General features: G+C 45.8%; 9 protein-coding genes across 9 annotated transcripts; 3 read left to right on the top strand and 6 right to left on the bottom strand.

The window, feature by feature from the left end:
• Positions 1-192: 192 nt before the first annotated feature.
• On the top strand, positions 193-2,411 carry AOL_s00054g231 (uncharacterized protein; the record flags this gene model as incomplete). Its single annotated transcript, XM_011121547.1, has 2 exons — positions 193-1,692; positions 1,797-2,411. The coding sequence occupies 2 exons, from the start codon at positions 193-195 to the stop codon at positions 2,409-2,411; spliced, it is 2,115 nt and encodes a 704-aa protein (XP_011119849.1).
• Positions 2,412-5,093: 2,682 nt separating this feature from the next.
• Positions 5,094-6,680, top strand: AOL_s00054g232 (uncharacterized protein; the record flags this gene model as incomplete). The annotated part of the gene is made up of 4 exons (XM_011121548.1): positions 5,094-5,675; positions 5,750-6,177; positions 6,244-6,488; positions 6,547-6,680. 4 exons carry the CDS (start codon positions 5,094-5,096, stop codon positions 6,678-6,680), a joined length of 1,389 nt encoding a protein of 462 aa, XP_011119850.1.
• A 609-nt stretch (positions 6,681-7,289) lies between these two features.
• Positions 7,290-10,048, bottom strand: AOL_s00054g233 (uncharacterized protein; the record flags this gene model as incomplete). Its single annotated transcript, XM_011121549.1, has 7 exons — positions 7,290-7,309; positions 7,379-7,635; positions 7,712-8,592; positions 8,657-9,081; positions 9,139-9,312; positions 9,386-9,844; positions 9,928-10,048. The coding sequence occupies 7 exons, from the start codon at positions 10,046-10,048 to the stop codon at positions 7,290-7,292; spliced, it is 2,337 nt and encodes a 778-aa protein (XP_011119851.1).
• A 1,034-nt stretch (positions 10,049-11,082) lies between these two features.
• Positions 11,083-11,873, bottom strand: AOL_s00054g234 (uncharacterized protein; the record flags this gene model as incomplete). The annotated part of the gene is made up of 2 exons (XM_011121550.1): positions 11,083-11,149; positions 11,206-11,873. 2 exons carry the CDS (start codon positions 11,871-11,873, stop codon positions 11,083-11,085), a joined length of 735 nt encoding a protein of 244 aa, XP_011119852.1.
• Positions 11,874-12,179: 306 nt separating this feature from the next.
• AOL_s00054g235 (uncharacterized protein) lies at positions 12,180-12,775 on the top strand (the record flags this gene model as incomplete). Its single annotated transcript, XM_011121551.1, has 2 exons — positions 12,180-12,365; positions 12,464-12,775. The coding sequence occupies 2 exons, from the start codon at positions 12,180-12,182 to the stop codon at positions 12,773-12,775; spliced, it is 498 nt and encodes a 165-aa protein (XP_011119853.1).
• A 255-nt stretch (positions 12,776-13,030) lies between these two features.
• Positions 13,031-14,567, bottom strand: AOL_s00054g236 (uncharacterized protein; the record flags this gene model as incomplete). Its single annotated transcript, XM_011121552.1, has 2 exons — positions 13,031-14,345; positions 14,413-14,567. 2 exons carry the CDS (start codon positions 14,565-14,567, stop codon positions 13,031-13,033), a joined length of 1,470 nt encoding a protein of 489 aa, XP_011119854.1.
• Positions 14,568-16,283: 1,716 nt separating this feature from the next.
• AOL_s00054g237 (uncharacterized protein) lies at positions 16,284-16,871 on the bottom strand (the record flags this gene model as incomplete). The annotated part of the gene is made up of 1 exon (XM_011121553.1): positions 16,284-16,871. One exon carries the CDS (start codon positions 16,869-16,871, stop codon positions 16,284-16,286), a length of 588 nt encoding a protein of 195 aa, XP_011119855.1.
• A 1,579-nt stretch (positions 16,872-18,450) lies between these two features.
• Positions 18,451-20,492, bottom strand: AOL_s00054g238 (uncharacterized protein; the record flags this gene model as incomplete). The annotated part of the gene is made up of 5 exons (XM_011121554.1): positions 18,451-18,582; positions 18,664-18,808; positions 18,867-18,955; positions 19,018-19,802; positions 19,862-20,492. The coding sequence occupies 5 exons, from the start codon at positions 20,490-20,492 to the stop codon at positions 18,451-18,453; spliced, it is 1,782 nt and encodes a 593-aa protein (XP_011119856.1).
• Positions 20,493-21,299: 807 nt separating this feature from the next.
• AOL_s00054g239 (uncharacterized protein) lies at positions 21,300-22,500 on the bottom strand (the record flags this gene model as incomplete). Its single annotated transcript, XM_011121555.1, has 6 exons — positions 21,300-21,318; positions 21,381-21,476; positions 21,559-21,706; positions 21,765-21,993; positions 22,069-22,083; positions 22,162-22,500. 6 exons carry the CDS (start codon positions 22,498-22,500, stop codon positions 21,300-21,302), a joined length of 846 nt encoding a protein of 281 aa, XP_011119857.1.
• Positions 22,501-24,354: the final 1,854 nt, after the last annotated feature.

Consider the following 24,354-nt stretch of genomic DNA (forward strand, 5'->3'; position numbering starts at 1 on the left):
GACATTTATTTCGAGGGTTTGTGAGTCCCCACATTATTCCGGACAGTTTTCTTTTTTTTTTTTTCTTCTCCGAAGGGATCAGTTTTTAATTGGCGGCTTTACCAGAACCCATTCAAGCAAGCCAGTTTATATTCGACATATCTAGTTTTTGCAAGATTCTTCAAGAGAGGGATGGATTTAACTGAACAGGCCATGGAGGGGTCGACTGGAAGAGGAAGGCGGGCATCAAGCCGTATCCAAAAGCTCGTCGAGGAACCTGTAGTTCCAGGCACACAAGAGGAATCTGATATCCCTTCCGAAGTCGTCGAGGAAGCTTCAAATGTCGAGGATGCATTGGATGAACCTTCAGAACCGAAAGCGGTTCTCCCATCGGAAGATTCTTCCATGGAGACTAGTCCCTATTTCGCGGAGTCGACACCGCAAACATCTACTCGGCGCCTTAGGCCCAGGACATTTCGCAGTCCAATAAAGGTACCACCATTACTACTGAGTAGAAGAGTAACACGTAGCGCTTCTACAACTACCCCTCGTGCACGGAAACAAGACGAGATGGCGACCACAAATGAAGAAACGCCTCAAAAGTCGAAAAGTGATAAATCTTTAAAAACCCCTAAGACCGCTTCATCGAAGAAACCACCAAAGGAGAACTCTGAAAAGTCTCCAAAGGACGCCTCAAAACCATCATCAAAGACCCCGGCCAAGACTCCAGCTAAGGTTTTAGCTAAAGCTGCAGCTAAAACGCCATCAACAACGGCAAAGACTCCAGCAAAGACTCCAGCAAAGACGACGGAGCCGACATCATCTGAGAACCCTACCAAAAGTTCCACTCGCAAATCAAATGCTTCTACTGCCACTGGTAGCGAGCCAGATCTAATCCTGAAGTACGGAGAGAATTTTGACTGGGAAGAGTACGCCAAATTTTGCATGCGACGAACCCGGTTGCCTACAGACCCATCTGTTACATCCGTTATCGAAAATATCAAGCTTTACGGAAACTGGAAAGGCGAAAATCAAAAGTCATCAGGAAAAGCTTCTGGTGCCTCGAAGAAAAAACAGAGCGTCGCAGAATCATCCACCGCGGCTGCAAGTGAGCCCAAAGAGGAGAAAAAGCGCACTAAGGAGGAAAGAAAGGTCGAAAGGGAACTGAAAAAACAGCGTAGGGAGGAGCGAAGGCGTAGAAAGGAAGAAAAGAAGAGTAAAAAGGAGCGTGAGGGGGAAACGAAAAAGAAGCATAAACACAAGAAGAAATCTCAGGAAGAAGAAGAAGACAAAGACGCAGGGACAGACGCTTCATCTGAAGGTGCAACTCCAAGAGACCAACAATCTTCGTCCAGCCCTGAGGCCAGTGGGAATACAAGTGCCGATTCTGCCCAGCCAACTAAATCTCGAAAACGGAAATCAGACGATTCGGAAACTCCAAAGCCCAAGAAAGCCAGGAAAGCAGACCCAGAAGCCGTTGATGCTGAAAGCACAGCTGCTGTTGAAGAACCTAAATCAACGACCAAACAGAGGAAATCTCCAGCCAAGCAGGATATCCCAAGCACAGCGCTAGAGACAGTTTCCGAAAGTGTTTTGAACCTTGGATCGAGCTCACCTTCCAAACGAGCTCCAGCGGGCACCTCAGTCATCGTTCCACCACCTGTCGACGCGGTTAGCTTTGGGCTAATCCAAGAAGAGGTCTGCCACAATCCTGTGGGTACCGCCTCTTGATCACCCCAAATTTCTCGCTGAGAGGACCCCTACATACTTATATATATGGCCAAAAAATGGTCTAACATTTCCTTTATTTTGGGTAGTACTATCTTTTAATCGCAACTGTTTTTCTCCAAAAGACTAAGGGTTCTTCAGCCATACCTGTTTTTCGAGAGTTTCTTAGGCGCTGGCCCACCCCACAAGATCTTCTTGCCAGTTCCATGGATCAAGTAAAAGAATTGTTTAACCCCCTCGGTTTACATACTGTTAGGGCAAAGACTGTATGGATGATGGCACACCATTTTCATCTGCTAGATCCCTACAAAAAGCCTCGTGGTCCCCAGTCTTGGAAAGTTCGAGCGGATTACAAACCACAAGATCCAACAGGTCTCAACCGAAAGTGGGGCTGCATCATCGGAGACGTCTACGGGTGTGGCACCTATGTTATCGACAGCTGGCGAATATTCTGCATGAAACCTGGTGAAGGGGGCTTCATTGATGGCACCACAGTGGGAAAGCCTCAAAAACGTAAAACGGTTTATGACGACACGCTTGCCTTACCTGTGGCTGCCTATCCGAGCGACTTTAACCCTGGGGATGAGGAGTGGCGGAAGATCTCTCCGGATCGCGAGGTGCTTGATAAGGAACTACAGGCATATATACGGTGGATGCATGCGAAAGATGCGGCTGGGTTCGGTACTGTGATATACAATCCATGAGTTCTTCCAGATTCCGAACTTCCTTATCTTTTTTGCTCTTCCATTCATTTATAGGCCGTTTCTTTCAAATTTTCATTTTTTTTTTTAGCTTAAAAAACATCGAATTATTTCCGGACCTGTATGCATTTCTTTGCTTCAACTTTTACCTTTAAGTGTACCTTGCATCTTTTTTGTGCCGACGATTTTGTCTCCTCGTTCGATGGCCACTATTACTAGTGTGTCCATCTCAATCTCATTTGCGGTTGAACTAGTCTTTGTTTCGCCTTTGTCTCACAGACTTTCCTGCATTCTCCTCTCTTCTTTTTTCATTTCTAAGTTTGTCAATAATACTGGCTGGTTATCTGTTTTTCCGTGCTATCGCGAGAGTACGTTTGTTAGGGGTATATCATATTGATCATTATTCCATCTGGAAACTTAAATCCGAGTTAAACATAAAGGACTGTATACAAATGGCTTCCTTGCCAATGTATCCCTAAGGACCCCGGATCCTGGCCAAAATCTTGAACGTGGTACACACAAGTTCATGGGTTGGGTCCTCAGAGACGAGTCCCAGGAACCGGAAACTAGTTGACGCAAAGCGGGCAATGTTACTAGGAATGCATGTCGAGGCTCGCGATTGAACATTGAATACATACTAGCTAAAGGTATAAGAGCAATCCTAGTTCCTAGCGTTAGTTGTGAGCATGGGCGTCTGTACACTACGGCTGTAATACAGCGGTGAGTCTTTCGGTCTATAGTATATTAGAGCTCAGTTTAGAGGGGAGATCCAGAGATATTAGTTTCTTTCTATGGATCTAAGACCGGGCCCAGATATTGAATTCAGTTTTGTATACTAGGATACGCTAATATATTTGCTAGGAGGCCTTGGACAGATATAATATTTGAGACCCGCTGTATGTGCGCCAACCATAGGGCGAGGACTACGAAATTAAAGATAAATTTTGCATTTGTCAACCATAATATCAGAGGCCTTGTAAAAGCCCTCTTGGCTAGAGCACTTCGAAGCTGTCTCTACTGTCCTGTCCAATAGCTAGCGGCAGCTTACCGACGGAAAAACATCTCCAAGTTTATTGCTATGCATGTGTAATAACTGTTGGGCTAACTGTCGAAGCATGAAAGCCTGGACCAAGACGGAAGATCTATGGCATTCTAGCTCGACAACCAAGTTTACACACCCTTGCTAGCTTCGGACTTACTCCTCTCGTCAGATGCACATACGGACCCCTTCCAGCTGCAGTTGTATCGTGATGACCGTACGCGTTGCGTTGAATGTATTTCCAAGAACTATCCAAGAATTGACCAAGACGGATATTCGACAGCCATCTCTGGGCTTCTTTGCTGCCGAACTCCGGCCGCGGCGAAATCTTGACTTCTCTTCGCATTTTCTTGGATTTCTCGGCTTCATGGACATGGAAACCTACAGATACAACGCATCGCCTCTCGGATTCCAACAGGATGGGCGCTCAGTAATTTTAATAACTGACATCTAACATATATATCTATTCTTACGGCGAGTTATGGGCTGTTCGCAAGCGGTTTAATTTTATACCTAAGGGAACTTGATTAAACTCTTGTCCGGTAACTTTGAGAGACTCGATTTCTCTATTATATTGCGGAAAGAAGGACGAGGTTTGTTTTGAATTTGTGCAACTGGTACGAGACTGACGCAAGATGGTGGAGAGCATGAGATAAGGTTATAACCAACGCTAAACTAGACCAGCCACATCGGACCGCTTCTCCATACAGGAAACCCCAGTGGGGTTTTCGGAGAATCTTTATCATTGGCTTTGGTGGTAGTTCCCCGAGGCGTACATCCACCACTTTCATAATTAGAATTGAATGAATCGATTCAAATCATAAGTGGATCATAGCCCATGGGGATCATACCGTGATCTAATTGACCGGCAAGTTCGCCTGTGGCCTAGGCAGTAAAGCGAGAGATCTCCACAACTCCAACTGCATGAAGCCAGTTCGTTTTGGATGGAATTTTGTTCCCCCGAGGTCATAGCTTTCCTTGCAGATATTGCCAAGAACACCTTACCCCAGGATCTTGTGCCCTCGGGACAGACCGTAACGGTAGCTCTGATTTCCACCAATGAAAGACGCCATGACAAGCCAGGGCTTTGCCAGGAAGTGCTTGTCATGAACAAGATTTCTTCTGCATTCTTAGGAATTCTTGAGGGGGTATCGATAGATGCAGGGATCTTTATCCGAAATGCACCCCGGGATTCGAACAGGCCAACGCTTCTCAAAATGCAGCTCTTCAACTTCCAGATTACTACCGCTTGAATATACCCTTGCCAACTTGTCGGGCGCAGGTAGAACTGGTGCGAACCTTGGATCTACGATATCTTGGAAGTACCACTGGAACGGTGGAACCAATGATGAAAGAAATTCGAAATGGTCTCGGATAGCGATATTACGGAGAAAATAGCAACCGTGCCCCGCAAAGTTCACCTATCCATAGCGATATGTGGAGAATCTTTCAATCGCGCGCGCTCACATTTACCTGGATGGGCTTTAGCTAGCTTCTCTATCTTAATGATCAGTTCCTCTAGCCCGTAATGATATAAATATGCTGTGAACTCCCTGAAACGTCAAAGGTTTCCTCCAATTCAGAGACCAGCCCAGTACGCTCCTGATTCTAGACGACATCGTCCTACTCCTCCCTGAGACGCAAAGATGAAGTTTGCTCGATTTGCAGCTCTTGCTGGTGTTATCACCACTGCTCTCGCAGTTGCTCTCCCAGAGTACTCCGAGCTCGATGCTCTTGACGACTCCTTTGAGCTAGAAAAGAGGACCACCAAGACCAAGGAATACCTAGAGAAATTCCCCAACTCTCTAATTGTGAATCGTGGAAAGGACAAGCATTGGGTCAAATATACTAGGCCACATTTCTCTCACAGGAAGAAGGTCTACATCCGTGCTTCTCAAAACGAGACGGATGATGTCTCTGCTGAATTCCTGCAGGGTCTGAAGGATGCCAACAATGGTGGTACCCTCGTTCTCGAGAGAGAAACTACCTATGTGATTGGCAAGAAGCTCGATCTGACATTTTTGAACAATGTCCATGTTGAGCTTCTTGGTGAGATTTTGTTCACCAATAATATCACCTATTGGCAAAACAACTATTTCTACCATCCATTCCAAAAGTCAATTACGTTCTGGAAGTGGGGAGGAAAGGACATTCTTATCTACGGAAATGGTATCCTGAATGGTAACGGCCAAGCATGGTACGACGGTTTCGCAGGCCTCGAGATTTTGGTACGTATCAATTCTGATATCAATTGTTGCATTTTAACGTCTACAACACGAAACTAACAGCTTCTAATTCTTAGGATCCCTCGAACACTTATTACCGCCCAATTCTATTCTACGCCGAAAACGCTACCAACCTCCGCATCGAGGGTATCGAATTCAGGAATTCTCCATGCTGGACCAACTTTGTCGTCACCTCTAAGAACGTCGAGTATGACAACGTCATCATTGACAACCAGTCCAAGAATAAGAACCTCCCCAAGAACACTGACGGCTTCGACTCGCTTAACCTCGACGGCATTTCTTTCACAAACTCCTATGTTAACATTGGTGACGATTGCTTCTCACCAAAGCCAAATACCTCCAATATCTTTGTTAAGAATCTTTGGTGCAATGGTACTCACGGCATTTCCATGGGATCTATTGGTCAATATCCTGGCGTCAAGGATTACATTGAGAACGTCCATGTTGAGGATATTATCATGTTGAACGCACAATGCGGTGCTAGGTATGATACTGATATTTGACTTATCAATGAAGGGATAATTGCTAATATTGAATGTGAAAAATTTAGACTCAAAGCTTGGGCCGGTCGATCAGCAGGATACGGTTACATCCGAAATGTCACCTTCAAGAACTTCTACAACTACAATACCGACCAGCCAATTGTTCTTGATCAGTGCTACTTCAACATAAATGCTACCGAATGCGCTGGCTACCCATCCCGCGTTGATATCTCTAACATCAACTTCATCAACTTCACTGGTTCTAGCTCTGGAAAGAAGGGCAAAGTTGTTGTTGATCTTAAGTGCTCTCCAGGTATGATTAACCATATTTATCTGAAAAACCGGAGGCTTTTATTAACAAAGAATTTTAGGCGCTGTATGCGAGAAGATCCACCTCGAGGATATTGAAACAACATCACCGAAGGGAAGCCCACCATTGGCTGTCTGCCAAAACATCGTTGGAGATGTTGGTATTCCATGCACTCCTGCAGGTGCTGCATTGTAAATAATTTTGAAAGTGGAATAACGGAAGCGAAAGAGCTATGAGATTAGTCTCTTTCGACAGAATCATACGCTATATAATTGTGGGTTTGATTGGGGGTTTAATGTATCATAGTAGCGATATTTTAGACTTTATACACTGGACGATTAACTATCAGTTATCTAATGGTCTTGAAATAAGCTTATGTACGTGTGCTATTCAAAATTTTGCCAGTGGTATTTATAAATTGCGCTACGCATAGCTAGTACTCACACATGATTTTGCGCTTTATAAATTTCTTAAGAGAATATGACAATTAATCCCTGATGTAATAGGAATAGAGTCCAGTCACAATAGCGTTGCATCTAGATAATAATAAACTCACCATACATCGGAATTTTATTTATCTATTATGTCTTCTTTTTTCTTGGTACAAGGGGCGAATAGTATAGGTTGAGAACTGCATTATTTGTAAATTGAATTTATATACAAGGGGTCTTATTGACAACTATATATGTAGAATGAAATTAAGGTCAAGGAATTAAGAGCTTAAGTTCTCCTGTGTCCAGAGTATCAACACGCTCAAGGGCTATAGTTCTATAACTAGCGGAAGCCATAATATCCATCTATATCTTACAAACATTGCGAGTAATCTAGAGATTTTCAAGATCAATCCGTTAGTAAATGCATCTAAGCAACCGTTGTAGTAGGGTTACACTTACAAGCATTCGATACTTTGCAGGTGTATCCGTGAGGGCAAGCCTTTGGACCGTTAAATCCTTGGCCGCCACACTGTCCATAAGCATCTGCGGCAGTAGGGACGGGAGAAGTTGCGGATGCGTCTCCATAGAAGGTACCGCGGCCGTTAGTTCCGATGTAAATACGGCCGTATGTTCGGGGATCTGCTGCGTAGATGTTATTTCCCGGTGTACCGAAGCCGTTCGAGTCGTCTGAGATGAGTGTCCAGGTATAGCCGCCACTGAAAATTGTTAGTATTACCAGAAATAAAATTTCGTTCTTGATATTAGAAGAGTTAATAATGGTATGGTACTTACTCGTCGCTTCGGTAATGGCCAGCCCAACCTTGGATAGTGGCTGCGGCAAAAATGGCGGGGTATCCATTGCTTGTTGCAGACTTGCCCAATTGAACATGATAAGCATCAGTAGCGGGTCCAACCCTGCTAATGGTGTTACCAGAGTCGATACTATGCCAGATACCGGTATCGGTAGCGATCCAGACATCACCGGCTCTGAATGGGTTAACACCAATCTCTCTGATGTAGCCGATCGAAGAGGTCTTCTTGGTGTAGGTGGTACCCGCATTGGTCGAGACATAGAAGTTGCTATTCTCAGCAGCATAGAAGAGACCGTTGTGGTTTCGGTCATTAGCGGTGGTATAACTGCCAGATGGGATATTTGGGACCTTCTCGAATGGATATTCATTGGCAGAGACATAAAGACCGTTGTTGACGGCCCAGACAACGAAATCACCGTTGGAAGAGAGCTGGGCACGGCCTCCGTTCCATGATCCGGCGCTGGCGTGAATGTGCCATGTAGCACCGGTATCGTTGGAAAGAGCGAGACCTCCTTCGCCATCTCCGGAACGAACAACAATGTTTGGTCTGGAGCCAGCATGGTCAATGGAGCGTGTAGTGCCCCAAGATGGTGTTAGGAAAGCTTTACTAGGAGCAACATCAAGATTATCGTGTCTCCAGCCGCCAACGTCGCCAACGACAGACAGAAGATGTGGACCCTGTGGAGGTGAGGTGAGGCCTAATACTGCGGTTTCTTCCATTCCGTAGGACAGAGAAGACAAAGTGAACTTTTCATTCTTATCCCAGTTGGTGAGCTTGTGGGAGCCGAAGATAGTAGCACCAGTACCGTAGAGGAAGTGATCAGAATCGAAGGGATTGATTGCAATGCTTCCCATCATCCACTAAAATACTTATATGTTAGAAGACGAGGACTTTGAGTATATATCCGTTGGTGGAGATTCTTACCCCGGTAGTCTTATCGCCGGTAATTTCTGGAAGCCAGGTTGCTTGGCTAATATCCCAGTCATATCTTCTCTTGACTGGTGGTTGAACACCGCTCCAGTCGAAGTCCCAGATAGTTGTCCATGTTGCTCCACCATCCAAAGACCTATAGATGTTCCCATCAGGCCACCATTGATGGTATGTAGTCACCATAACAGTTCCGTTCTTCTGGGGATCCAGAGTCAGACCACCAAATCCAAAACCGGTACCATTGTCGTCGAGAATCTTGACCCAGGTCTTCGATTCTACGTAGTACTTGTAGACATAACCGTCACCACCTCCGTATGTATTAGCGTTGTCAACATAGCTAACGTACAAGGCCTTCTCCGTTGGCGAGTATTTTCCGGTGTGGGAAAGGAAACCAGTTGGTTGACCAGAGATTGCGGACCCTATTGATTATTTTAGCTATGCACATCTCCTCCCAAAATCAGTGCCCAGGTACTTACAAGTGGCGCCGGAGTCTTCGGACATATAAACGGTGGCGGAAGAATCGGCAGTTCCGACAAAGATTCGCTTTGAAGCAGTTCCAGCAGCACTGCTAGTGCTATCAAAAGCAATGAAAGTAAGACCGATGATATCGCCATTCTGACCGCTATCACCAGGGTCCACAATGTGTGTTCCTAAATCCAAAAGCCGTTAACGTACAACCCTTTGCATGCTTAGTATAGATATAAAAGATTATAGGTGACCCACCAACAGCGGTATAGCTTGTGACCTTTGCCCATGTCTTTCCATAATCGGAACTCTTCCACAATCCATTTCCACTTCTCGCACCGAAGTACAAGATACTACCCTTGTTAGGGTCAACAGCTAGCCTCTCACCCATTTGTCTGCCAGCCATATTACCGCCAAACTTGAAAGGGAAATTTGCCCTGCTCCATGTCTTGCCGTAATCCGTGGACGACATGATTTTGCCATTGTATGGATCCCACGAGTTAGTGTAGATACCAGCGGCAATGTAGACTCTAGATGCATCATTAGGGTCGAGAGCGACTGCGTCAACACCATGTTCATTCCAGAGGGTATTGTTGACATAGTCTTGGAGAGGAGCCCATGAATCATCCGAATTGAGACGGTAGAGACCGCCAATGTCGGTTCTGGCGTAGGCAACTCCCTTTTGCTTCGGGCTGAAGACGATACCAGTAACGAAACCTAATGCAACGCAATACAATATGTTAGGAATCACACCCTATATTATATCGACAATCCCAATTACGTTGGATTCAAGTACATACCACCGCTAGCACCAGTTCTAACGTTTTTCCATGTGTAATGCTGGGTATAATTTACTGGGGCAGCAGCACGAACGCCGGAGAGAGCGGCTAGGACAATGCCCACCGCGGCTGTCTTCTTCATTTTGGAAAATATTCGTGTTGCTCTAACAAAAATACCACAAAGTAACCCGTCGACGCACACAATCCAGGCACGTTAGAAAGTGGAAAAGATGGCAATGGCATGGCTTCGAAATATATAGTCTACTTTTGGACGACTACTAGTCATGTATCGAGATCGGGATTAATTGTTCCTGAACTACGTGATATTGCCAAGCTGATAGTCAGGTACAGAACCCGGGTCTGGGACCCTTGTAGACGACTGGGGGGCCAGATTATCCGACGGTGCAGATTCCCGACAACCACAACTTTTATCCATCCGATATACTCGCGACAGTCGAGAATGGTGCGTATAGTAAAACACGTGGGGCAACTGGTTTGCATGGTTCCGTATTGTGAACTATGGCTTCGATGTCGCAATGCAGAAGTTCACATGGTTCCGAATACGAGTTTCCCTCCACGGGCTGCTGGCCAAGTGGGGACGAGTCTTCTGGAAACCATACCCATTGCATAATTGTAACATTGTTTCCGTATGCATGCGAGGTTCATCCCTTATAGGCTGTGGACTTGTAAACTTTAAGAGGTTAAATTTCGTGGATGAGCAAATTCGGAGGAGTGTCTCCGCGATTGAAGGGTACCTGCTTCGAATAGATCCCCGCCATCCGAGACGCCATTATGGGGTTTAGGGCGGATTGTCGCTCCGCCAGTCCCGAGATGACTATGGCTAAATTAATTGGCGAATTTGTTTTATAAGGCATTATAAATCGTGGAGCCGAGGATTGATTGAAATTTTGTGGAGGTGTAAGTAGTTTTGAGAAAGATATATCGCTGAAACGCTCGATTCAAAAGAAGAAAACTTATAGCCTGAATCCACAGATACGAGCTGCATATTATGATTCTAGGAAGGTTCGAACCATGGAATTACTCTGAGTAGTCCTGGATTCTGAAATCATGATCCGTAGGATCAATTTTGGTTTTAAAAGGGATCGTTCGGCGAGAGCATGCATACACCCTGAACGCAAGGCGGAACGAGGACGGGGCATCCCAGACATGTAGACATCAAGCCTCAAGTTCAGAGAAGCCTTCTGGAACTCCCTTCCTGCTCAATAGTCTTCTCGAAAAGAACCTATAGTGTATTAGTTTCAAGATAATGTTAGGCGGGCAAATACCAAATCAACTTACTGCATTACAGGGAGCGCTTCCTTCGCGTCATTCATCATACCGTCACCCTCACGATCCCATTTCACGACTTGGACATCCTTGAAGAAGCTCTTCACCCGATCCGCTGCCCTTGCTGTGAGTAGTCCGTTTCTCCCACCGCAGACTACAACCGGTGTATTACTCTTCTTCGCAACATCTGTCACCACAGTCTTCACTTCGGATCCGATAATGCCACCAATGCTGACGACTCCCCCAAATTCACTCGTCATGCCGGTCCACTCGGTCCCCTCGCGGCAAAGGTAGTCAAAAACACAGATAGCTCCTTGTCCCCATCCGAAGAAGAATATCTCTCTCGGTTTCCATCCATCAGCTATCAACTTCTCGACAACTGTTTTTAAAGTTTTAAACCCAGCTTTTGCGAATTTTACGTCAAGACTTAGATCTTGGCCCTGGAATACGACATCTTCGCCCCATTGATAACCTGGTAAACCGAATGGTAAGTTGTTCGGCGCGCATAGTGAGATGCAAGTAGTTTCTGGGAGATTTAGATTTCGCGCGAGATTTGCAAAATTCTCTGGTCCATCGCCAATGGAGTGGAGTAGAAGGAGGACATTGGCTGGCGAGTCTGTTTTCGGTGGGATGACAGTGTGGGATTTGAAAGTGGCTGATGTTGGCGGGGTGCCTGGCATGTTTTGAGTCTAGCTATACTAGCGTTGTACATAAGATCTAACCGATCTTAGCTATGAATTGATGTAGTTCGATATATCCTTCGAGATACCTAAACGAGACAGGGCTAGAAGTTCTTCGGTATGAAGTTGTAGTGTGTTTATATCGCAGCTGTTGGTGGTCAGATGTGGGATGTGCCGAGGCTGGTGGGATGTTGAAAGTTCCAAGCCTTAAGCTACCCTGGCAAATGTTGGTAGGTCAGCAACACCACGCCAAAACACCGTTGTCCTCGAACTCTCCCTCAACTTCCACCTTCTAATCGCGCGACCATGGCAGCAAAAGCAGTGCGCCGGCTTCTCTCCGAGTATCGGGAACTCATTAACAATGAAACCGAAGGCATCTATGCTGGTCCCGTCTCGGAAGACAATTTCATGCTCTGGGAGTGCTTGATCGCCGGCCCACCCGACACTCCCTTCGAAGGTGGAATGTTCAGTGCCACCCTCAAGTTTCCGGATGTATGAGACCTCTTTTCACAGAAAACTCACTAGCAGCGTCTATAAATATCTATGACTTCTCCCCTTTGGGCGGCATAGCTAACATTTTTGTGCTTTAGGACTACCCTCTATCTCCACCGGAACTAAAATTCACCTGCGAGATCCTCCACCCGAACGTTTACCCGGACGGCACGGTCTGCATATCCATCTTACACCCTCCAGGCGATGATCCGAATATGTACGAGTCCGCTAGTGAGCGGTGGTCGCCCATACAGTCGGTAGAAAAGGTCCTGTTGAGCGTGATGAGCATGTTGGCAGAACCGAACGACGAAAGCGGTGCCAACGTCGACGCGAGCAAAATGTTTCGAGAGGATAGAGCACAGTATGAAAATATCGTACGGCGGTGTGCCAGAAAAACCGTAGGATTATAGTGTCTGCTGGAGGAAAAATAATTTCTGGAACCTAGGGCAATTTTTATAGAATTGGTGGGTACATGCGGTTTTTGGACTATGATGATGGCGAGATGTATAATAGAATATGCTTTTTTTGCCTTCTTCTGCTGTCTTTAGCACGGTGTCTTGGGGGCAAGTTATTCATGGTATAGCAACCAATGTATTATCTCATTTCAAGTTCTTTGTACACTATTGACGATTGGGTTATATACGCAGCCCATGTACCACCAGAGCTCAGCTCCCAGTTTCTTCTAAGCTCCGGGTTTCCTCAGGCGAAGGCGAAGGACTCTGCCATTCTGGGAACTGGGATCGAAGGGACGGGGCTAGCTTTAGCAACAGTTCTCTTGCCTCTGAAACTTCTTTGCGTATCAGAAGTATCTCCTCCATATCCATTTCGTATCGTTTGAGATCCGTCTCGCGATCGGGGATTGTATACCGCATGAAAAAGGTATGCAAATCATCTAAAAGTTTGCGAGCCATAACTGCCGATTGCTTTTCATAAGAATACCATAATTCTCTAGTCTCGGATCTGAATCTCTTCAAAGAAACCGCCACGATGAGCGCGAAAATAGATAGCGCAATAGTTGGATCGATGCTGTAATTTACCAAGAGCCCCGTAGCTGCTGCCCCCCAGCCGCACGAAGAAAAGAAGTCCCATCGATGATTTCTTACATGTGAGCTTAGTGATTCTCCAAGTTGTAAGATCTGTGACCTAAACTTGGGGAAGAACTGGTATTCTGGACTCAAGGAACTATTACCGGAAGACTCGGATGATTGACACTTGTTAAACAGATAATATAGTTCCTGGAATCTAATTTCTGAAGTGGATAGAATACCGCTCTCAACGGAATTGCGTATCTTTCGGGTTTGGGGGTGCACTGTGAATGGGTTTGGACGACCGGTTTGGACGGTTAAGCTGCCAATATCGTTTAGGATTTCCAAAACAGCACTCTTAACCTCTTCATCGATCCATTCTTTCTTTGTCGTTTCAAGCTCCCCAAAATACGTATCGAAGTCAACTACTCTGCAGCGCTCCAGTATGTCCGTTGACAGAAGCCCGGCTAAGGAATCTCGAACGTGAAGGGGTATTTGATCGGAGCATTGATCCCTTCTCCCAACAGCATTTAGAAGTAAACTTATTACATCCGTAATCCTCGACTGCCTCCATTCATCAGAAAGGGTGGCAGCTTTATAAGCCGAAGGATCCATAGCTGTTCCCAGGTGTTTTAGGGCAAGAAATGCACCCTCGGTACTGATTCGATGCTCTTCAGCCTCGCCACTCCCCAAAGATTCTTCTTGTAACTTTTTAAAAGGTATATCGTGAATAATTTCAATTGGCAGCTTTGCTTTCTTAGCAAGGAGGACTAGGTCATGTTTTGTTCTGGTGGGATCCTTATCGATCAGAAAAGCACGATGAACCGGCCAGAACTCTCTCTCATCCCCTTGGAGGAGTGGGCCGTAAGGTAAAAGAGGGTCTACGAGGGAGTCCTCGATAGGAGTTCGTAGGTCACCGACGTAGATAAACAGCTGGCGGTCCTCGACGGTGAACCTAGAAAAATATAAGCTATGAGTTAAACTGGTGCGTATACGCCGTTTGGTGAGGGGAGCTAACTTACGGTAACACTGCACCGAGTTTCGCAATTTTTCCTGGATCTAAAGTTGGTTCCTTACTGCCCTGGGGTGCGGGCGCGAATGGAACAACCTCGATACCTCCCTTAGTCTCCCTGGAGAAAACGTTGTAGAATGTAGAGCGTAGAGCTTGTCGCATCATTCTGGACACATCCGCCGGAGCCAGAACTAATCGAACCGGTAGAGAAACAAACATAACATTTAGCAAGCCGGATTTTTATTCAACCGCCTGAGCTTTCTGACGAAGGGGATCGGGGAGGCCAACGGGAAATTCTAACAGGAGGGTCTTCCACTTGAAGGTCTTCCAACGCCAATTGTATGTTTCTCTCAGAGAACTCCCATCTCCAAGGTTGAGACTTAGTGCCTAAGCTCAGAAGTATCCTGCTCAACTTCCGACGGTCTGGGGACCTTTCGATAATGCTGGCTTGGATTTTCGTGGATTTATGGGGCAGGTTGCCCGCACCGTCCCCTTCCGAGGTGGGCTTCACATTGCTTGCTTCAATGCGGAAAAGACGATGACTGGTAGTGTGAATCGGCCGACGACGGTAGTGGATGAAGTTCTTACGAACACACTTCAGTATACGATGGAGGCCGGGCTCTCGCATCGTGATCCGGATTCTAGCCGCATGCGCATGGATCGCGCGTGGAGGAGTGGTTGAGTTCTATGGTTGGTACCTTATATCGATATCACATTGTATCGTTATGTTAGCGTCAAACTGATTGTCACCACGAAGAAATTAGAGCCAGTCAAACATCCCAGAACGAAGCCACGTGATCAATGTAAAACTTTAAACCCATAAACTATTAGATGGTACTCCAGCAAAGTTAGAGCTTGCTTCAAAATTTGACGATATTATTACTTAGTAAGTAATAGGGTATTCTAATATCACTTGTATATCCATATACTATACTGCATACTTAAGTAGGTAAGTAGCTTATGGGTAATATTCTCAAACTTTGTTAAACTAATGCAACATTCTCAACACAGAATTAGGTAATACAGGCTTGATCTTCATTAGAAAGTGAGTGAGAAGGGGAAGAAAAGAAGGAAGAAAGAAAGGAAAGAAGGAAGAAAGAAAGAGAAAAGGAGAGAAGAAGGAGAGAAGGAGAGAAGGAGAGAAAGCAGAGAAAGCAGAGAAAACAATTAAAACAAAGGTAAAGAATAACAGCAATGAATCAAATATCTCCAATTTACTAGTCATCCGTATCTGCTGTGCTTCCTGCTTCACCTGACCATCTTTTCGACACTGCCTTGAAACATCCCGCCAGTCTAGCAGCGGGTGTTATTAATATTGATATCGATCATCATATTCAAAATTTTTAGACGGATAGTATGAAAAAGGACCTGGTAACCAGCCGGGGTCCACTCGAAACTCGGATTGAGATGAGGGACCTGCGTCAATACCCGGTTCATCGTCAGCTAATGGTAGGGACGGTCGCAATCCTGGAGGATTTATGGGGGGCCCGTACAACCAAAGGGGTGGCTCCCCTGCCGATGCGATGTTGATTCGTGGTGGGACCGGGTCCCCTGGTGTTATTGTTACCTCCTCGCCATCCGTTATTTCGGGGGGCACGGTCCAAAACCAATCCGAGTTTTCGGGCGACAAAAGCACCGAAGCTGGTATCTCATTTATTGCATGTTTGAAATCATCTGCAATGACCGGGAAGTCTATGTCCGTTAGAACCGGTTTGCGTAATGTCGTGCTGCAGTAGCAACCTACTCTGCCAGATTTATATGTCAGCTTCAATTCAATATATCTTATTGTACGAGATCTCGAGACTATCTTGGGCCATATATACTAAGTATATATATTTGATCTAGTCCTGACTGGCAACCAAACTTTGCCGGGGTAGTATTTCACCTACCGAGAATAAAGGCACAAGCAGCTGCGATGAAACGATCCCGACAGTGACTGTCTTGTCCTGGATTCGGAGGCGGTATGATCTTCCCTGTATCCTGGTCGCAGATGCAGCCGTTGTCAGCCAGACAGTCGAGTCTCCGACGCCTCTGTAGGTAATCTCTCAAATGTTTGTCTGGCCTTTCCCAATTTGGATGACCCCTAGTTCTCTTTATAAACATTTCATGTTGAATCTTGAACGGTTGAACCCCAAGCCGGAACATCCTTTCGGATGTCCCAAAGTTTGAATAGGTGAGCTGGCCATCCTGAATCGATCTCATCTGCTTGTCGAAAAGCAGCACTGGTTTGCCTTTGGCCCTTAGACAAGCAATTCGTAGTGGTTGCTGGTAGAAAAAGCTCGGCTTTAAGTATTCGTTTCGTGTCGTAACATTTGATTTTTCCATGGCAGAGATAGAGGGGCTTGATGTATTTGTACCAGCACTAGAGCTAGCTTCGTCTTCGAACTTCGATACCATGGGTATGATATCGCCCGATGCAACGGTAAGGTTGTCTTTAAGCGGTAGAGTAGTATGGTTTAAATTTGCCATGACATCGATAGGAAAAGCTGGTGGGGTATAAAAAAGAGGTGTAGTACAAGATGTAGTAGTCAATGTCGATGTCATCTCCGAGTATGAGCCGGTTACGCTACTCGAGCTCGGCCTAGGTGGAATTACGACTGAAGCGACTTGTGGCACACCTATATCTAAGAGAATGAAAAGGATGAATATGTTGAGAAATATTCGGTTCGTATAAGCACTAGGTAAAGAAGAATAGAATATCATATCTAAAGTTGATAGGCGGCATCCAGACCGAGTTCCCATTCTGGCCGGTAGTCGAGTGATGAAGTATCGATCGTCTTCAGTATAGTATACTAGTAATACACGTACAAGTATAAGTAGGTACAGTATACGTATTCAAGTGCTTAGCTATAGCTAGATCTCTGTTTGTCTTGATCATGAGCACTTAGGTAGTTTGTGCATGTAATAATATCGACCTTGCTTCAAATGGTATCATATAGAACGATACAGAGTTAACTTGGGGGAATGATGGTAAACGTATACAGGTTCGAACGTTCAGATATATAAGTAAGTATATAAGTACTTAGGTACGGAGTATATATATATAATACAGCCGGCCCCTACACCCGGTACCCGATTACATTATATGCATCTAGCTATGATCATGAATCTAAAATTGGTAGTGCAACATTCTTAACACACAAGTCTGGTTACGAGACTGCATGAATCTAGGCGCCTATTCACGCCGAAGACTTTCGGGTTGTATTGTTGTATTGTTATGTTTACGAGACCAACCAGTACAGAGTTTATGAAACCGATGAACCCAGCAGAAACATCTAGACTCTATTAGATCTACTGTACTGGAATGGGGTGTATTTTGAATACCGATGCAGCTAATATCGGTAGTACTACGTGCGTGTGGCGGAGTAGTATAGTTGATTTTATTTTCTTAAACCGAGATATCAATATAATATCTCCTGGAGTATGTTGACGGTTTGTGGCAACTGAATTTGCGTAATTTATAATTACGTGAAGTTTAAATCGAAACGTTGCATTGACGTTGAAACTTTGATACATAAGCGCTTTTGCATCTATCTTCCGGCCCAACATGCAACATCGATGTGAAATTGTTCTGCGAAAACACTTGTGGCCGGCCTGCGTTTGGCCGGGAATGATCTCGTAAACGTTTAAACCGGAATTAATTGCTGCTGCGCAGCTGGGAACGGGATTTACTTGCCGCGTGCACAACCTCCATTTATATTATGGCCAACTGGTCTCATTGTATCCCCCCAAGAACACACTATTAAGTTGTGTTCAGGACGATGCGAAACTTCAATTCTTTCGCGATGCTTTGCGATCGATGGAAAACCAACAGACCAGTCACCAACGGTAATTAAAAAAAAACCGCAACCAAAAATAATAGTTTGGCGTAAATATTACAGGGACGACTAAGTAGCTAAAAAGCTGACGCGAAAGCAAAAAAACAAAACAAAGGTAAATGTTACATCTATTGTTGAGGGTATCTCCCAAATTATGTGCTCCTCCCAATGCAAGTTCATGTCTTCAACTTCTCGTATTTCACCTGTAGGAAAACCTAGGATGAATGGCATCATGTGCTAGAAAATTCCAAGTCCACTTCTTCGTAGTGTTCGAAAAAGCCGGCGAAGATCTTGACGCCGAGGCCGGGGTCTAAACTGCCAACTGTGGCGCGGATCGAATGCATAGATAATTGTGCGATTCCCTACGGTTTTGGTTACGGTGTTAGTGATTACTATTCCCTTGAACTGTAGAAAGAGCTTCTATTTGTATTTTATTTACTTACCGCATCGATAGCTCGAACCCCCATGGCAGATGATAGCATGGGACCGACAGTTCCTCCTGATCTCGAGTCGTTTCTAATTTGGAACATTTGTAACACCGAGTCTGATTTCTCGGCGATGGACTTTAGGATAGATGTCGAAACGGCACTGTAATTCTGAGTTAGTAGGAACCTCGGAATTTTGTATTTATAAGAATGGAACATACTCAGTGGTCATGTGTCCATTACTATCTGCGGCAATGGCTAGGCCAACATTAAGGTGCGGCTTGTGGTTATCAAGATACACGTATTCGAACTACTTGAAAATCAGAACTGTTCGCTTTTTTCTAGGGAAATTGATGTATTTTGAGAACTTACATTAGGGTTAACGGCGTGGGTTACGTCTGCGCTGAGCAGGAAGCTATTGGCATACGTTCTGCCGATTGTGTTTTTCCCTGCGCTACCGAAACACTCTACAATCCGTTCGACGGTAATGGGCATATAGTTCCCTGCAGCACCTTGTCGTAACCTGCTGCCAATTTCCTCGTCATCAAAGAATCCAGCTAAAGAGACCGTGCTACCCTCAGCTACGGAGTCGGCGGCATAGATCAGTCCTTCCAAAGCGGCCCAGGAGCAGATCTTATCGTCAATTCGGCAAGCAGATAGTAACTCTTGGTCCAGACCGATGAGAGCTGCTGGTTGGCTGTCGAACAACTCGAGCTCCCAATCTACAATGTCGCTGGCGTCTTTGATGGAAAGACGTCTTGCAATCAATTCTACCAATCTTGGTGGCTGGGTAGACGCAAAAGAGTTGGCGTTAGGAGCGAGAACGTGTCCTTCTTTCGACCCGAGCTTACTCGCATCATTCGTCAATTTTTTGGCAGCCCCTTCTAAGCCGATGATTGGTACCATTTGCGTCTCTTTGTTGAATGGTCCGAGCGAAGGAGAACCGAAGTGAGGAGCCAGGGTTGGGATCTTTGCGATAGGCCAATCAAGCTTTACAAGTTGACTGGTGGACTTCCCGGAATCGGCGTTCTTGACGATAACTCTACCGCCGATACCGAGATCTCTATCCCACCATGTATTGTTCAAGGCACCAGCGTATGGTGCAACACCGAGCTGGACGTACCCGTCCCTACCTGGTTTGGTAGAAACTGGTTTTACTATTCCCCCCCTGAATTAGCAGATGTTCGGTTCAACCGAGCTATTTTAGGATACCTACACCTCGTGGTTAAAGCATCAATGTGGCCAGCACACATTGCAAACCCGTTCCCAGCTTCGTAATCCTTGCCGATCACGAAAGCCATCATACTGCTGCCATTCCTGGTCGTGAAGTACCGTCCACCGGCTTTAACTTTCTTGCTCCAATCTTCACGTTCGCTTAGTTCGGTGAACCCATTTGCCTTCAAACGTGTTCCAAATGCCTCCACAACGTGGAAAACAGTCGGATTATCTGTAATGAACTCTAAAAAGGGGTTGGTGTAATCTTCCGGGCTGATGTCGGAGGCAGTCGGTGCTTTGGCAGCTAGCGCTTTGGCAGCTACTGGTGGTGCAGTATACAGGACGGTTGTATACCCTGCCTGTGGAGGAGGAGGCGGAGGAGGAGAAGTATATGAGCCGGAAGCCGTATGGACTGTAATACCAGGACCGAAAGGTGGTCGTCCCGAGTAACTAGAGGTGCAGAAGGTGCATTCTGGGGCCTCAAAGGCGCTCGAGGAGGCGGACAGGTACCGAGAGCAAGTCGGGCAGCGCATTTGACTGGTTTCGAGGGGTTCAAAGGCTCCGTGATCGATGTTCAAACGGTACTGTTGGCCGGAGATGACACGAATGCTGCCGTTGTTGATATCCTTCATGGTCTTGTGCCGATTACGGTGAGGCGAAGTGGAAGATGGGATGGGTAAGGTACTTATGATGTAGGGAGGCGGCCTTACATAGGTCGAGATGGTGGTGTGGAGTCGTGTGGGACTAACCCAGCCATCGCTTTTTTAGGCCGAGAAACCGGCATTAGGCGGACAAACACCACTCACTTTAGGTCACTTTAAGGCCAACCAAGCGGGAAGCTGCATGAGAGGAACAAACAGCAAGGTCAAATTCCTGATTTGATGGTGCCTGAGCAAGGACGGGATGTAATGTATGTAATGGTATGTAAGGGAACCTGTGATCTTGTGCAGCTCTAGACTAATCGGTAGCCACGATGAGAAGGTGTATCCGGAAGTTACTGACATCGACAACCATCTTCTTGACGATGTTAACTTGGTACCATCGGCCGTCGAGCAGAATCACAGGCGTTCGGTTGTACGACCAATGTTCCAGACATTCGAATATTCTGCTCGATCCGACTCGGTTAATCATGCATGTTAGACAATATTTTGAAGGTTGGGATTTGGTCTCGAGGCTAGGGATTTATAAGCTGGAGATTCTTAGATGCATGCAGTTCAGCTGAATGAAGTCGAAACTTGACACCTACGGTCACTGGCTGTTCACTGGCTGTTCACTGGCGGCTAGCACGGTCGTATATGCGTATATCCTGACTTAGGTATTCAGATACTCTAAGTATATTGATCTATTGACATCTAGGCTCCTGGAATTTAAATTAACACCGTACCGGGACACCAAGCACAAAGATACCCTGCGGTCTAGTTAAAATCATATAACGCTCTTCAAGGGCAGCAGTAGCCGCTACAACTGGTGTCAGTCCACATGTATAAATCTATAGGATCTCATTTGTGACAGCGACTTACCCGTCGACAATAATATCAGAGCCGGTCATGTAACTACCAGCGTCCGAGGCCAACAGTAGATAAGCACCCTTCAGCTCGTGGGTGTATCCTTCTCGTCTGTAAATTTGAGTAGCATTGTTAGTCTCGATAGCACCTTTTTGTACATGAAATCTGTATGACTGAGAATGTGGAGACAAACCTCATAGGAGTCTTCTCATGCCACTGTTTCTTCTGCTCCAACGGTACAAAGTTACCGATCTCTGTGATGATATAACCCGGGGAAATGCTATTCGCTCGCGCGAATCCAGCCCATTCGACGGCAAGACTCCTGCAAAAGTGCACCACGGCTTATAATACTATTCATTAGTTTGTGCCCCTAAAGGTTTTGAGAGAGTAATAGCTTACCGGCTTTGGACATATTGTACACAGCCTGAAGCTGGGGGAGATTAACGATATGGCCGCTCATCGAGGCGGTGGCAATAAATGATCCTCGAAACGAAGGGTCTTCGAGGTTTTGACGTCTAAAGTGGGCACCTGCGGCCCTTGCACTATAAAAGACGCCGTCGACATTTGTCTTGATAATTCTTTCATAACATGATATGTCCGGCCTCGAGCTGGGGTCCGAAGGGTCGGTCTATCCGAAAGAATCAATTAGTTATTGCCGCTTCGGTGAAGGCTTGTCTCATAGAGATTGTTGAAGCCTACATACACCCAAGATTGGACCCTATGGAATCAAGTATCTAATTGTTAACCAGTGTCCTCATTGGTGAGAAAATGTCAAGGATGCGCAAGTACAGCTTACCTGCGTCCAAGCCACCCCGGCGTTTGCAACGAAGATATCAAGTTTCCCTCCAAACTCCTTGATTTGTTCATCAACAGCATTGATTACTTCCTGCTCGTCCGTTACCCCAACTTTATAAGCCTTGCAAACAACGCCATACTTTTTACTAATTTCTGCTGCTCTGTCGACAGCTGCGCCATTGGTATTATACCATATCGCAACATTGGCACCTTGTTCTGCAAATGCGTGGGCTACGTCTAAGCCAATACCCTGGCCTGCACCTGTGATGATAGCGAAACGACCTTTTAGATCAAAGAGTTCTTTGACGGAAGTCCGGGAAGGCGAAGGTGCAACAGACATGGTTTTGGGGCCCAAAATTTGTTGGTTGGTAGGTTTTTCTTTTTTCTTTTGCTTTGCTTTTCGAGCTGTCGGTACGAGCTTGATCAATTGAGGGTCTGGGGAATTCAACTTTTTTTGAGTGCGTGACTCGACTGGAGCTAATTATAAAGCCACCGGGATGTATAGCGGATCAGTGCAGATTTTGATTCTGGCGTTAGGATAAAAGAAGGATCAGACGAAAGTCTCTTGGGGGAACTGTGCAGGCTTTATGCAAGGTCAAAGCCTTTCCTTCAACCTTCGCGGTTTGCTAAACCCACCAATACAAATATACTGCAGCGGGGTAAGAAGCTGCATCGAGAAGCTCACGAATCTCGACCCCTCAGCGGAGAGAATCTCGGGCTCTAAAGTGACAACTCAGCACTATGCCGGAATTATAACATGGAACTTAGCAGCAATTTCTTTGTTGGTATAACTTAAGTGAAACCGAACAGGGTCTGGTGATTCATGGATACTTTTTTCCTTATCGACGAACGATGGAAACGTGACGTTGCCGGCTCCATTCGTGCATATTGGGTCCGGGGTGCTTTGTAGAAGGGTCTTTGCTTAGTGGCGGGATTGAGTTTCGGTTCTGAGATCTTTGACGTCAACCACAAAAGAACCACCATCTATTGCCCGAATTGGTACTGTGAAGTACTCGAATTGATCTCAAAGCGAACTGCTATAATCTACGTATACAACGATGGCTAAATGACTGCTGCATGCCTTCTTGTGTATGGTAAGCTAGGTTTCGAATGTCACCCAGTCCGATAATTGTCATCTCTGCTTATATATAGCGACAACGGGGATTCTAGGAATAGCAGCCTTTTGAATTCAAGATCGCGGACAACGAACGATCACTCAGTTATCATACTTACCTAGCTAGCGCTAACTAGCTCCCAAATCTAGAACAAACGAGTCGTACTAACAAAGGATCCAGGAAGACACTATAGACAAGGGACTTCTTTATCTGCCATGTTCACAAGTCCTGCAGAGTGCCTTAGGATTGACACCGTCGAAGTCAAGTGGCTTTTCCCCTGCAGAACCCAGGATCCTCCACTCTGTGATCTTGCTGAATAAGTCAGGGTTTGTGCGACCCATCGAAGTGGATGCATAGTTCCGACGAACGAACTAAGCTAGCACACCCATTCAGAAAACCGGGTTCTGCATCGAGAAGCGGCTACCCGCCGGGCCTGGGAGAAATCGACCGTACCTTTTCGCTCTCGATCCCGTGCCTAGGGTGCGGAAGGGAAGCGGGAACTTATAAAAAAAAAATTTGAATTGTGCTCACATGATATCTGAGCGGAACTACAGATGAGAGTCCCTTTCGAGGTGCACTTGCAGCAAGGCTGTTGAAAGTATTTCAGCGGCCGCCAACATGATCGGGTGCAGGCATCAAATGCAAGCATTGTGATTCGGCAGAGTTCATCACGGCTAGAGCCAAGATGTGGTCTGGTTTCAACAATCGAGATGACACGCACCGTTCTTCTCAAGGATATTTTATCTAGTAGCCTTCTGCTTATTGCAGTCTTTACACAACGGATCTGGGTTTATATAAAGACGACCCGCCTCGCCGTTGCGGACCCGGTTCAAGATTTAAACACGAGAGTCTTTCGGGCGAGGTTTAAAGATGTTTTAGTTTATGATATAAATAACGACCCACAATAGTGCCAATGGCAGATATTTCGTTCTAGTCCCAAACGAGGACATCCGTGGTCGTCCCGCCTTCCCCTTGTATTTGATTGGCACGGACCTCACACGGTACCTGGGTACCATGCACCCATACCTACTAGTACATACCTACATACAGTCAATCCGTACAGATAACAGCAGTGTGGG

The sequence above is a fragment of the Orbilia oligospora genome (assembly GCF_000225545.1).
Source record: "Orbilia oligospora ATCC 24927 unplaced genomic scaffold scaffold00054, whole genome shotgun sequence".
NCBI classification, from domain to species: Eukaryota; Fungi; Ascomycota; class Orbiliomycetes; order Orbiliales; family Orbiliaceae; genus Orbilia; species Orbilia oligospora.